This window comes from Carlito syrichta, unplaced genomic scaffold, assembly GCF_000164805.1.
Source record: "Carlito syrichta isolate Samal-C Ts95f unplaced genomic scaffold, Tarsius_syrichta-2.0.1 Scaffold315711, whole genome shotgun sequence".
In the NCBI taxonomy this organism is placed as follows: domain Eukaryota; kingdom Metazoa; phylum Chordata; class Mammalia; order Primates; family Tarsiidae; genus Carlito; species Carlito syrichta.
The window spans coordinates 572,927-587,659 of record NW_007259807.1 but is presented as its reverse complement, the minus strand read 5'-3'; the positions used below and the strand labels follow the sequence as shown (position 1 = coordinate 587,659).

General features: G+C 41.2%; 1 protein-coding gene across 2 annotated transcripts in view; it reads left to right on the top strand.

Annotated features, from left to right (window-relative positions):
- Nucleotides 1–3,429: 3,429 nt before the first annotated feature.
- SNX2 (sorting nexin 2) overlaps nucleotides 3,430–14,733 on the top strand; it is a 67,099-nt gene continuing 55,795 nt past the window's right edge. For both annotated transcript variants that reach the window (XM_008073177.1, XM_008073176.1), the window contains exon 1: nucleotides 3,430–3,645. In XM_008073177.1, coding sequence (XP_008071368.1) covers nucleotides 3,538–3,645 — 108 coding nt within the window. In that variant the 5' untranslated portion in view covers nucleotides 3,430–3,537. The remainder of the gene's footprint in view (nucleotides 3,646–14,733) is intronic.

Sequence of the window (14,733 nt, the reverse complement as noted above, 5' to 3'; positions counted from 1 at the left end):
GGGCTCAGGCAATCCACTCCCCTCAGCCTCCCAAGGCGCGGGATTACAGGCTGAGCCACCCAGCCCGGCTTTCTTCATTCATTCATTGAGGGTATGCATAGGGTGTCTATTTGACTGAGTGCTAAATTCTATGGGATCTTATGGCAGCTTCTAAAATGGACCCCCAAATTTCTGCTTCCTGTCATTCACACTCTTATTTTACCCTCCCTTTGGGTATGGGCTTCTAATGAGCATAATACAGCATAAGTGATGAGACGTCATTCCTGTGATTAGATTACAAAAAGACGGTGGCTTCTTTCTTGTTCACCCTCTCTTGGAGCTCTTTTGGTCTTTCTTAAAAGTTTTTTACCTTGGGGCAAACAAGCTGACATGTGTGAGAAGCCTTATAAAAAGGCTGTGTGGCAAGGAACTCAGGTCTCCAGCCAACAGCCATCAAAAACTTGAGGCCTGATGCCAACCACATGACTGAGTTTGAGGGTAGATCCTCTCTAGTAGAGCCATGCGATAACTGCAGGCCTCGTCAGAACCTTGACTGCAGTTTTCTGAGAGACCCTGAATCAGAGGCACCCAGCTACACTGCAACTGAATTTCTGATCCACAGAAACCACAAGGAAATAAATATTGATAGTTTTAAGGTGCTAAATTTTGTGCAGTCTGTTTTACAGAAATAGATAACTAACATAAGGCCTCTAAGGATCAAATAATAAATGTCATTTATTAAAGTCAAATAATAAATGGTCCCTGAAATCAACGATCCTCTAGTGTATTGGGGAAGTAGAAAACTGTCCATGATTACAGTAGAATGGGAGCACAGAGAGACAATAATTTCTTTTTATTTTATTTTATTATTATTTGTTTTGAGTAGGAGTCTCACTCTGCAGCCCAGGCTGAAGTGCAGTGGCACACTCACGGCAACTGCAGCCTCGACCTGCTGGGCTCAGGTGATTCTTCCACTTCAGTCTTCTAAGTAGTTGGAACTACAGGCGTGTGCCACCATGTCCAGCTAATTTTTTGATTTATTGTAGAGATGAGGTCTTGCCATGTTGCCCAGGCTGGTCTCAAATTCATGGGTTCAGGCAATACTCTTGCCTCTGCCCCCCAAAGTGCTGGGATTATAGGCATGAGCCTGGCAAGAAGAAATTTTCAATCGTATTTGAAGGTTGAAGAATTCTTTCAGTGGATTTTATTTTTTCATTGAATGAGGAGGCTAAATCATTTGATGAAAATGCAGAGAAAAAGATGGTGGGGTACTTGAGAAAAATGAATTTTTAGAACCTCTGCTATGAAGAATAGTGGAGGGAATTGGAAAGGAAAAAATGGTATTTAGGCAGTATGGAGTTGGAATGGTGATCAAGGACTTACAGGATCTTCAATCTGAGGTTGGGTTTTATTTTTCAACGCTTTTAGCAATCTGGATATAAGATTAGAGAAGCTGATGGCTAAATTTGGGATTTCACAGAAGATGAAACAGAAAAGTAAGGTACCAAGGAAGAAGAAGAACTGAGAAAAACAGCAAGACAATTCTTACAGTTCTGGCTCATAGAATTTAAGCTGAACAGGGAAAGAAAGACAGCTAAAACTGCTGAGAGTTTAGGAAAAATGCAACAGATTCTGACTTCCCACTAACCACTGGAATCAAGAGCGTCAACACTGTGTCTGGTTTAAGTCTACCTCGTACACTCCATCCCCGAGCTGGAGAAAACTCACATCTGAGGGTGGGAGAGGAATGGCTATCCAGAAGGAAATTCAGGTACACTACCCATAAAAATAGTGAACGATTGCACTAGTAGCGACTGCTAGTTCCCTACATTCTTTTGGGGTAAATGAACCTCTAATTTTTAAAGTTGCATTTTCTAGTCTCTCTCATAGCTAGTGATGGCCCATATAACTAATGAGCTGGTCCAAGGGACGTGGACAGAAGTGGCGTGTGCAACTTCTGGACTGTCCTCTTAAAAGGAAGGTGCTATCATTTCATTTCATTTCCATTCTTATTCTGCCAGCTGGAATATGGTGTAATTGTGGCAGAAAGGCAAATTGAACCATGAGGAAGAGATTACACCCTAGGGAGGGCAGAACAACAGAAGGAGCCTGTATCTCTGGATGAACTCAGGAAACCTTCAAACCAGTCCTACATGAGGAACAGTTAAACTTGTACATTTTTCAAGCCATTTATAATGTGTCTTTGGCAACATGCATCAGGACCTATATCTCAACTAATTCAGATGTCCACCAAAAAAGACAGGCTGGGAATATAAATGACCATCGCATAAGGCAGATAAGTAGTAAGCAATAAGTAGAGACACAAGTAAAACTGAAGGATCCAGAGAAGAATCAGCACAAGCCAGGTTGTGAGTGTTCATAAGAAGTTCATTTCTGACCCCAGACAGACTCCAGACTGTCCATAGGTGATGGACTGCAGTCCAGGGAATGTGAGTATGGTGCTCTTACCAAGCAATCATTGATTTTTCTGTCATTTTTCCAGACCTTTTGGCTTTTACTTGGAGGAAAAAATTATGCGGTTCATGCTGAAATTAGAGTGAAGCACAGACAACAAATTATTCAGGGTCTTTTTGTTCTCTAGAGCTGCAACATTTAATAGGTTGCCACCAACAACATGTGGCTATTTGGAATATAATTAGTTAAAGTTAAATAAAATTAAAAATTCAAGCTGGGCTCAGTGGCTCAGTCTTAATCCCGCGCCTTTGGGAGGCTGAGGTGAGTGGATTGCCTGAGCCCGCGGGTTCGAGACCCGCCTGGGCAGCGAGACCTCATCTCTTCAATAAATCAAAAAATCAGCCGGGCGTGGTAGCGTATGCCTGTAATTCCGGCTACTCGGAAGGCTGAGGCGGAAGGATCGCTGGAGCCCGGCAGGTCGAGGCTGCGGTGGCCGGGAGCGGCCACTGCACTCCAGTCTGGGAGACAGAGTGAGACTCCAACTCAAAAAAAAAAAATTAAAAATTCAGTTCCTCACACTATCCAAATTTCAAGTGTTCTTTGGTCACACCTGGCCAGTAGCTACTCTATTGGCATCACAGATATGAAACATTTTCATCATCTTAGAAAGTTCTACTGGATAAAGTCCTAGAGAGAGCTAAGAGATATAATATGTCTCTTTCCCACCAATACTCAATCTTGCTGCAATCTGTGTGTAACCCGAGTCCAGACTAGTCCTCAAGCTCTTCCACTTCCTAAAGGAGCTTTTGAAATTAGTAGTGCCAACAGAAATCGTGTGGCCTAGTCCTGCTAAGAAGGTGATGTACTAATAAAAGTCCAAGACTCTTCCACATAAGCCAGGCCGGCAAGTTCGGGGTGAGAGAAAAGCCACGTCTCCACCCAGGAGACAAATAGAGCAATTAAGGGGCGGGGCCGCGTGCCGTCACGAGGCCGGGGGCGGGGCCTAGCGCGACTGGGCGGGGCCGCGAGGACCGGCTGGGGAGGCAGGGGGAGCCGGCGGGTCCGCGCGGCAGCCCGGCCGTGCGTGCTCACGTGACAGGTCCGCGCGAGGCCCCGCTCGCGCAGTCGTCCGGGCGAGCGAAGATGGCGGCCGAGAGGGAACCTCCTCCGCTGGGGGACGGGAAGCCCACCGACTTTGAGGAGCTGGAGGACGGAGAGGACCTGTTCACCAGCACTGTCTCCACCCTAGAGGTGAGACCGCGTCCCTGTGGGAGCTGCGCAGCGCTGCTGCCGCGCGTCTCACCCTTAGGTGCCTTTCCGCTGCCCCGACTTGTCTCTCCCCATTCCGCGGGTTTGCAAGGACCAGCTCGCGGTGACACCTGTGACGCGTGACGCGGACCCCACCTCCGGTGCCTGTCCGTGGGTTGTGGCTTGGCCTGAGCGGCAAGGCCTCCTCGGGAGAGCCTGCCGGCCCCCCCGACCCGCTCCTCTGAGCGGACGGGACGGAGCATGCAGCGCCCCTCCCCTGCTCAGCCGGCCTTTCTTGGTGTCAGTGGCACCCCTTCTTCCTGGCCAGCTGCTCTGGATCTGAGATCTCCGCCGCGCTCCTCTGGGGCTTCCGTAGTCTCTGGGGAGCGGTGCTTGCTTTTCCCTTCCCATTGGGGGGTGTGCGCTCAGAGCAGTGAAGGGATCACAGAGTGGCCGAGGGTCTTTGCGGAGTGTGTGGGTGCACTTTTCCCAGCCTTTGCCCTTCCTGAGCTGTTAGTTCTCCTTGAGAGAGGTGCTTCTGTTTTGGACTGTTAAATAGGTAAATGCATTTGCTTGTTTTGTCTTTCGTTTTTAGACTTTTTAGGGGCCATAGTGTTCATATAAACTATAAAATTGAAGGAGGGAGTAGTCCAGGAAACTGGCTTTTTTTTTTTTTTAAAGTTACCAGGGGAGAAATAGAAGCAGATCCCCAGTCCTTTTTCCTCTTTTCTCGCATGGTCAGCGATCTGTAAAGCTGAGAGTGTTCCTGTTTTTGTCAAAGGAAACACCCTCTATGAACTTAACTATATTGGGCCTTCCTATATTCAGTTCACATTTAAATTGCTTTGCGTTTGGTAAGAGCACACATACCTCATAGCCTAAAGTTAAGTGTTTGTAAGTGTATCGAAATGTAAGCAAATTTCCCAGAGGGCTGTTTACCTCAGGCTGTACTACTTTATAAAGTACTTTTAAATAAACTTTCTCGGCTTGTTCAGCTCTGCACCAAATCAGTTGGAAATTGTAAAATATCCATTATCTGAAAATCAGTTACCTGAAACTGGAAACTTCCGGAACCGTTTTTAGCACTGACCACAATTCGCTAATTGCTATGCAGTGTCCCAGCCAAACCCCACCTGCCCTCAGGTTATAGGCTCCCTGGGACTATGGTCAGTGTCTTGATCATCTTTGAGTCTTTCATAAAATCTTGAGCATTTACATTTAGTAAATGTTTGCTGGATTGTCAGAACCAGGATCTCCTAAGGTTTCTTAAGAATTATTTTGCAGAATATATTTTTGGGGGCTTAGTATCCTTTTAACTCTTTAAATCTACCTATGTGGCTACCTTAACATATATATGTGTTGAAGATTAGTGTCTGCAAAACCTGTATTCCTGTTGGATATAAAGGTTTTCTGCCTTCAAGAATCCAAGTAAATTTGATTGACCCTAGTGTACTAGAATACTGTGAACACTAAGCGTTCTGTTTAATTAAAGTTGTTTTAGAGTTGAGTAAAAAGAAATATAATCTATGTTTTCCATGTGGATGGGACTTTAAAAAAAAATATGGTGTTTGACCTTTTTTCAGTAAAAGTCTACGAAGTTTGATTATAAATACTCTAAGTTTATCTTGGTTAATGCACTGTGAAGGTTGTAAATACAGTTGTTTTTGATTGTTCATCTAAACCCCTTATTTTATGTACTCATTTAGGTTATTAATTTTAAGAAAGTAGTATGATTATGAGATTTGTAAATTCCGATTTTTTTTCTTTTCAAACTGTTTGGAGAAGGATATATAGCAGTATTTTGTCCTTTACCAAAACTACTCTACTGGAATGTTCTTTCAGTACCCACTTTTTTTTTTTTTAAAACAGTGCTTGTTAAACTTTAGTGTTAATCTTTAAAATGCAGATGCCTGTGCCTCACTGGAATCTACATGTTTAATAGGTGCTCTAGATTGGTGCTTTTCGGACTTTATACATGTTACCTAGGGATCTTGTTGAAGTGTGAATTCTGGTTCTGCAGGACTGGGGTAGGACCCAATATTCTGCACTTTAAACAAATTTTCATGATAACATTGCTTTTGGTCCATAGACAGCACTGAGTTGCAAAGCTCTAAGTGATTCTGGTGCAGATTATCTACCTGTAATAGTTATTACCTAAGAAAATATACATTACCTCAACTATAAATTGAAAATAAGACATATAAATGAATGCCTTTTAATTTTAAGAAAGTAAGCCAGAGTTTGTTTTATTATTATTTATATAGAAACTTGTTCGTGTGAGGATCTTTGATTTGAGAGGGGAATCAGTGAAATCCATCAAGGGGAAAATCAAATTATGGAAAGCTTCAGTGGCATAATTGTTATGTTTGAAATGCCTATGGATTAGTATATCTGTGTATTTTTTGCTTTTATCAATTGACACATAATATATATGTTTATAGGGTACTGTGATATTGAAATATCGTGTATACCTGTATACAATGTGTAATCAAATCAGGGTAATTAGTTTAGCCATTACCTTAAATATTTATCATTTTTTTGTTGTTGGAAGCATTCAGTGTCTACTTTTTTAGCTATTTGAAAACATACAATGAGCTGTTGTTAACTATAGTCACTCTGTGGTATTCTAGAACACTAGAATTTATTCCTCTTGTTTAGCTATAATTTTGTATTTATTAACTTACCTCTGGCTATCTCCCCCGCTTCCCAGCCCTCCTAATCACTATTCTGTTCTCTTCTTCTATGAAATCAACTTCTTAGTTTCCACATGAGTGAGAACATGTGATATTTGTCTTTCTGTGCCTGGCTTATTTCACCTAACATAATGTCTTCCAAGTTCATCCATGTTGCTGTAAATGATTGGATTTTGTTCTTTTTTGTGGTTGACTAGTATTCCATTGTGTGTATATACATTTTCTTTATCCATTCATCTGTTAATGGACAATTAGTTTGATTTCATAGCTTGGCTATGGTGAATGGTGCTGCAGTAAATGTGGGAGTACAGGTAACTCCAACATACTAGTTTTCTTTCCTTTGGGTATATATACTCAGTAGTTGGGATTGCTGAATCAGGTGGTAGTTCTATTTTTAGTTTTTTTAGGGACTTTTATAATAACCATACAAATTATCTTCCCACTGACAGTGTCTAAGAGGACTCTTTTCTCCATACCTTCACCATTATTTGTTATTTTTTGACTTGATAGTAGTCATTCTAACTGGGGTAAAATAATATCTCATTGTGGTTTTGATGTGCATTTTCTTGGTGATTAGTGATATTGAGTACTTTTTCTTCTTATGAATATATGCTTTTAATCCAATATTAAACTTCTTTTAAAATTACTAATAGCCACATAAAGCCATGCTCAGTAAATAAAAACATATTCCAAACCCTTAGTATATGTTTCTGTTGTGACTATGAAACAAGAAAGTGGTGGAGAGCTGAGGTGGGGTTAGGGCAGGGAATGAGAAGGGAAAGAATCTGGCAAAAGCTTGTTTTTTTATGCTACCTGAGAGGCAAGGCTTTATTGTTTATGAATACTGCTTTTTTCCTTAAATGATATGGCCCAAGCTTAAATATACCTGACCTTTAAGCACTTTTTTGCATGGAATAGTAGACAGGACCTTTAAAAAAAATTTATATTAGGCTGGTCATGATGGCTCACGCCTGTGATTTCAGCACTTTAAGAGGTGGGGTCGAGAGTACTGCCTGAGCCCAGGGGTTTGAGACCAGCCTGGGCAATTTGACTAGACCGCATCTTTACAGTATATCCAAAAACTAGCTAGGCATGATGCTGCATGCCTGTGGCTTCAGCTACTTGGAAGACTGAGGTGGAAGGCTCTCCTGAGCCCAGCAAGTAAAGGCTGCAGTGGCCATGAGCATGCCACTGCACTCCAGCCTGGGCAACAGAGTAAGACTCCGACTCAAAAAAAAAAAAGGTATATTACATACCTGGTTCTTTTTTAAAAATAGCTTTGTTGAGATAAAATTCACATGCCATATAATTCACCCATTTAATGTATACAATTTAATGGGTTTAAGTATATTCACATACATATCCACCATCATTACAATCAGTTTTAGAACATTTTCATCACCTCAAAATGAAACCCTATACCTTTTAGTTATACTCCTCCCCCCCATTCTCCCATCTCCATTGCCCCCAACTCTAAGCAGCCACTAATCTGCTTTCTGTCTCTATAGATTTCCCTATTCGGGTCTTTACTTGAATGGACCCTTACAGTAAGATGGTCTTTTCACTTTGCACAATGGCTTCAAGGTCTGTAACATGTATTAGTAGTTCATTCTTTTTTTATGACCAAATAATATTCTGTTGTATGGCTGTACCACATTTTGTTTATCCATTTGTCAGGTGATGGGCATTTGGGTGGTTTTCACCTTTGGCTATTATGAATAATGCTTTTTTTTTTTTTTTGAGTTGGAGTCTCACTGTGTCGCCCAGACTGGAGTGCAGTGGCCACTTCCGGCCACTGCAGCCTCGACCTACTGGGCTCCGGTGATCCTCCTGCCTCAGCCTTCCGAGTAGCCGGAATTACAGGCGCACGTTACCATGCCCGGCTAATTTTTTGATTTATTGTAGAGATGAGGTCTCGCCTGCCCAGGCAGGTCTCGAACTCACTGTCTCAGGCAATCCACTCACCTCAGCCTCCCAAAGGCGTGGGATTACAGGTTGAGCCACCGAGCCCGGCACGAATAATGCTTTTTATAAACTTTCATATACAAGTGGAATTGTGGGTTATATGGTAACTTTGTTTAATCATTTGAAGAATTTCCAGACTGGTTTCCCAAAATGGCTACACCATTTTGCGTTTCCTCCAGTCCTGTGGGAGCATACCAATTTCTTCACATCCTCAGCACTTGCTATTTTCTGACCTTTGGGTTCAGTACATCCTCATTGTGGTTTTGATTTGTATTTTCTTAGTGACTTATGGACACATCTTTTCAGGAGCTTATTGGCTATTTTTCTCTTTAAAGAAATGTCTGTTCATAGACTTTGTTTATTTTTGGGTTGTTTTTTAATTGTTGAGCTATTAGAGTTTTTGTTTTTGTTTTTTTTTGTCAGGGTCCTATTCTGTTACACAGGCTAGAGGGCTGTGGCACAATTGTGGCTCACTGCAACCTCTTCCTGGCTCAAGTGATCCTCCTGCCTAAGCCTCTTAAGTAGCTTGGACTACAGGTGTGTGCCACTGTGCCTGGTTCTCATTATTATTATTATTATTTGTAGAAACAAGTTCTCTTACTATATTGCTTATGCTTTTCTGAAACTCCTGGGCTCAAGCTATTCTCCTGTCTCAGCCTCTCAAAGTGCTAGAATTTCAGGTGTGAGCCACGGCACCCTGCCTTGAGTTGTTAGAGTTCTTTTTATAGTCTAGATAAACGTTTCTCATCAGATAAATGATTTGCAAATATTTTCTCTCATTCTGTTGTTTGTCTTCTCATGGTCTTGGTGGGGTCCTTCGATGTACATATTTTTACATTTTGAAGTCCAATATATCTGTTGTGTCTTTTTTTTTTTTTTTGATTTGGAGTCTCACTCTGTCGCCCAGACTGGAGTGCAGTGGCCGCTCCCGGCCACCGCAGCCTCGACCTGCTGGGCTCTGGCGATCCTTCCGCCTCAGCCTTCCGAGTAGCCGGAATTACAGGCATGCGCTACCACACCCAGCTGATTTTTTTATTTATTATGGAGATGAGGACTCGCTGCCCAGGCGGGTCTCGAACCGCGGGCTCAGGCAATCCACTCACCTCAGCCTCCCAAAGGTCCAAAGGTGCAGGATTACAGGTTGAGCCACCGAGCCCGGCTGTTGTGTCTTTTGTTGTTCATGTTTTCAGCATCATCTAAGAATCCTCTGCTGAATCCAAGGTCATGAGGTTATTTGTTGTTTTTTCCTAAGAATTTTATAGTTTTGGCTTTTACATTTAGGACTTTGATACATTTTGAGTTAATTTTTGTATATGATATGAGGTAAGGGTTCAACTTTATTCTTTTGCATGTGGCAATCCAGTTGTTCCAGCACCATTTGTTGAAAAGACTATTCTTTTGATTGATGGGCTTGGTACCCTTGTCAAAAATCAGTTACCCTATGGATGTTTGCAACTGGTTCTTTACTAACTTCAAATCTAAAAGTCAGCTGAAGTTAAGAAGATGATCACAGTTTTCTGAGCATTTTGTTGTTGTTGTTGGTCTTTGTTTGTTTGTTTTTTGAATAGAAGTCTCACTCTGTTGCCCAGGCTAGAGTGCAGTGGCACACTCACGGCCACCATAGCCTTGACCTGCTAGGCTCAGGTAATCCTTCCACCTCAGCCTTCCAAGCAGCTAGAACCATAGGCATGCCCCACCATGCCTGGCTACTTTTTAAAAAAATTTATTGTAGAGACGAGGTCTTGCCAAGTTGCCCAGGCTGGTCTCCAGCCAGTGGACTCAGGCAGTTATCTCGCCTCCACCTCCCAAAGTGCTGGCATTACAACCTCAAGCCACTGCGCCCTGCAGCATTTTTGCATCATGGTGTTTAGTGTTTATAGTGCATTTCAACTGGAGTTTCTACATGAAAGTCTCACAGGTCTTAGAATTTCTTTCATTGGTTGACTTCAGTAAATACTTGCACACTCTCTGTCATACTGTTCAGATGATAATGGACGTTCAGAGATCTGTAAAACACTACAAGCCTTTGAGGATGTAAAATCTCCAGTGGAAAAGAAACACACATACAGAAGACTGATACAGAGAGGTTGGGATTATAGGATCTGAAAATACACAAAGTGCCAGATTCCGATTCCTGTTAGTATTCCTGCCATATAGTGAATGAACAATAAATGTTACTGTAGGCTGGGAAAAGCTAATGGAGAAGGTAGTATGTAAAAGAGACCTTGAATGGTGGATTGAAATTTCAAAGTGGGGGAATGGTAAGGATCATATAAGTTTCAGTTCTTAATCTAAGGAAGCATAAATAATTCAGAGTGACTGAGTATAGGATGTGTTATAGATTTACTATGTAGTAAGAATTGTAAAGAGTTTTTTTGAAATTTATTTTTTAAAATTTTAAAATTTCTATTTTTTAGAGATGGGGTCTTGCTGTGTTGTTCAGGCTGGAGTGCAGTGGTGCAATTATAGCTCACTGCAGGCTGGAACTCCTGGGCTCAAGTGATCCTCCCACCTCATCCTCCAAGTTATGTGAGATTACAAATGGGCACAACTGTGCTGGCTAGCTGGTTTTAAAATTTATTATGTATGCAGGTGAAAGCTGTATGAGATTGTCGTTTCAGTAACTCGATCATGCAGGAAGGTTGATGTGGTAAGCAGTCTGAAAGATAAATTTGAATGTAGTGAGGTACCATTGGTTAGAAGTTCTTTTAACAAGCTGATGTTTGGCCAGGCGCGGTGTAATCCCAGCACTTGGGATGGTGAAGGCAAGAGGATTGCCTGAGCCCAAGGGTTGGAGATTAGCCTGGGCAATTTGGTCAGACCTCGTCTCTATAATAAATCAAGAAAAATTAGCCAGGTGTGATGGCCCATGCCTGTAGTTCCAGCTACTTAGAGGGCTGAGGTGGAAGGGTTATCTGAACTCAGCAGTTCTAGCCTGCAGTGGCCATGAGCAAGCCACTACACTCCAGCCTGGGTGACAGAGTGAGACTCCGACTCAAAAAAAAAAAAAAAAAAATAGTCTGAGGTTAAAAGCCTCAAGAAGAAAAGTACAAATAATAAAGGAGAGAAAATAATAGATTAAAAGATAGCATTTAGAAGATGTTTAATGCCTCTCTCCAGGTGATTTTTATTTTTATTTTACTTATTTATATATTTATTTTTTGAGTCGGAGTCCCACTCTGTCGCCCAGGCTAGAATGTGGCATGCTCACAGCCACCACAGTGTCGACCTGCTAGGCTCCAGTGATGATCCTTCTACCTGAGTCTTCCAAGTAACTGGAACCACAGGCTCATGCTACCACGGCTGGTTAATTTTTTGATTTATTAAAGAGACGAGGTCTCGCCAAGTTGTCTGAACTGGTCTTGAACCCACGTGCTCAGGCAATCCACTTGCCTCAGCCTCCCAAAGTCAGGTGATTCTTAAGGGAAGGAATTAGACGTTTATTTCTTTTGTGGCTATGTTACATCAATGAAGATAACATTAGGCTGCTAGTAATGCTATATTGGCTAGACATGTAGATTTGGGAATCTATCCTAAACTTACTGAATAGTAAGGATCTACGTGGAAATGTATCTAACCACTTCCGTTGTGGAGTGTATGAAGCAACAGAAGTCAGTATAATAAATACAACTATGTGAATAAGTTCCTGAAATACCAGATGATTACTTGTGTAATTAAAGTATCACAAGTTACAGAAATAGAAAACTGGAGTGATTTAATTGCACAGAGATGGTGTTTGAGGCCCTGAAAGTGGCAGGCATTATCAAGGGAGAGTAAGTAAAATTTTGAAAGAGACCCTTTGGGTAAAGAGGAACCGAAAACAAGTTTAATATCTGTTGTTCCAATGTAACTTGTGCTCTTAACCCTTTGCACTTGGCTGTCCCCTCTGAGGGAACATCATAAATCTAGCAAACCACTTAGATGTCTCTTCTTAGGGGACATAAAGAGATTGTTAGTGATTATACAGTATAGACTCATACAAGTGCAAATTTTTCAAAAATATATGTTTCCTTGAGGTTTTCCATTCAAATTGCATGAAAAAACAAAGAGATGGAATGTATACTGAGATATGGTCAATCAGTTGAGAAGTGATTTTCAGGAATCATGAGTGCATCCTTCCATATCTTCTTTGAACAACAGACTAGACAATAAATTACATGTTATTAATGTGGGAGGAATAAAATGATATTGCATTGTCTGCTCGAATAGAAAAAATGAGGTGGACGACATCAAACAAATCACTATTGTACAACATGTATCAATGAACCTGAAATGCATGTTGGTGACTTTCACACGTTAGAAAAATATGACGTATAAAAATTTGACTTTTTTGGCATAAATAAGTTCCTCAGTGTCCAAATTCCAGTATAAGCCAAATATCATAACAATAAAAATAATTGGTTCCAATGCTGTACTATTTAATATGAAGTGATTTGGTTTTCACTATTTTGTAAAAAAGTGTGACTGAATTGCTTGTAGGTGTGAGATGCCTCCCAGTGCAAAGGATTAATTCTGTTTTCTAATCCTTAGGTAAGCCTCCAACTTTTTTTTTTTTGAGTTGGCATCTCACTCTGTCGCCCAGACTGGAGTGCTATGGCCGCTTCCAGCCACCGCAGCCTCGACCTGCTGGGCTCCGGCGATCCTTCTGCCTCAGCCTTCCAAGGAGCTGGAACTACAGGCGTGTGCTACCACGCCTGGCTGATTTTCAATTGATTGTAGAGATGAGGTCTCACCAAGTTGCCCAGGCGGGTCTTGAACCCGTGGGCTCAGGCAATCCACTCACCTCAGCTTCCCAAGGCGTGGGATTACAGGCTGAGCCACCAAGCTCGGCAGCCTCTAACTTTAAATGTGCTAATTATTTTGAAAATTTTACTATAATTGTCTGTGTTTCAACGAGGAAAAAATATTTTGTGAACAGGTGTTTAAATGCAATAAGCATGAAAAATTACTATATATATATATATATATATATCTGAATTGGAGTCTCACCCTGTTGCCCAGGCTGGAGTGCAATGGCACACTCACAGCCACCTCAGCCTCGACCTGCTGGACTCAGATGATCCTTCCGCATCAGCCTTCCAAGTAGCTGGAACTACAGGTGTGCGCCACCACGCCTGGCTAATTTTCTGATTTATTGTAGAGATGAGGTCTCACCAAGTTGCCCAGGCTGGTTTCGAACCTGTGGGCTCAGGCAGTCCTGTTACCTCGGCCTCCCAAAGTGCTGGGATTATAGGCTTGAGCCACTGTGTCTGCCTTGTAGCCATTTTAACAAATATGTGGTTATATCCTTGTAATTTTAGTATACACTCCCTAATGATTATTGATGCTAAATATCTTTCCATGTACATGCTCATCATCTAAATATTCTCTTTTTTAGTGAAGCATCTTTTCACATCTTTTGCCCATTTTAAAAATTGTATTGGCTTGTTAAATTTTGAGAATTCTTTATGTGTTCTAAACGTTTTTCCCAGTCTGTGACTTGTCTTTTTGTTCTGTTAGCAGTATCTTTCACAGAACATAAGTTTGTAATTTTGGTAAAGGAAAGTTATGCTTTTTTTATTGATAGTGTTTTAGATGTCATATGTATGAAATCCTTTGCTAATTTTAATCCAAGATCACAAAGGGTTTGCTTATATTTTCTTCCAAAAGTTTATAATTTTAGGTTTCATATTCAGGATTTATTTTGAGTTAATTTTTATATAAGGTATGGATTAGGGCTTTTTTTTATTTGTTTGTTTTTTTTGCATATACATATTTAATTGTTCCAGCACTGTTTGTTTGAATACTAGCCTTTCTTTATTGTGTTATCTTTGTCAGAAGTTTACATTATTTGATGTTTATTTAGCACTACAGCTTTCTTATGATTGTTTGCAGAATAGATTTTTTCCATTGTTTTATTTTAACTTATCTATGTCTTCACAGTAGTTTTTTTTTTTTTAATAAGCAGCATATCGTGTTTAGTTATTTTTGTATTCATTTTAGCTATCTCTATCTTCTAATTGGTGTGTTTAGACTATTTAAGGTTTGTAATTATGATGTGGGTAGATTAGATCTATCATTTTATGTTTACTGTTTTTCTCTTTTGTTTTTTCCTTTTGTATTACTTTTTATTTTTGTTTTTTATTTTTGAGTTGAAGTCTCACTCTGTTGCCCAGGCTGGAGTGCAGTGGCACTCTCTTGGCCACGGCAGCTTCAACCTCCTGGGCTCATGCGATCCTTCCGCCTCAGTCTTCCAAGTAGCCAGAACTACAGGTGCGCGCTACCATGCCCAGGAGGTCTTTGATTTTTGATTTTTTTTTTTTTTTTTTTTTATTTGTTGCAGCAATGAGGTCTCACTCAGATACCCAGGCTGGTCTCAGACCTGCGGGCTCAGGCAGTCCTCTCACCTAGGTTTCCCAAAGTACTCTGATTAAAGCTGTGAGCCACCTCACCT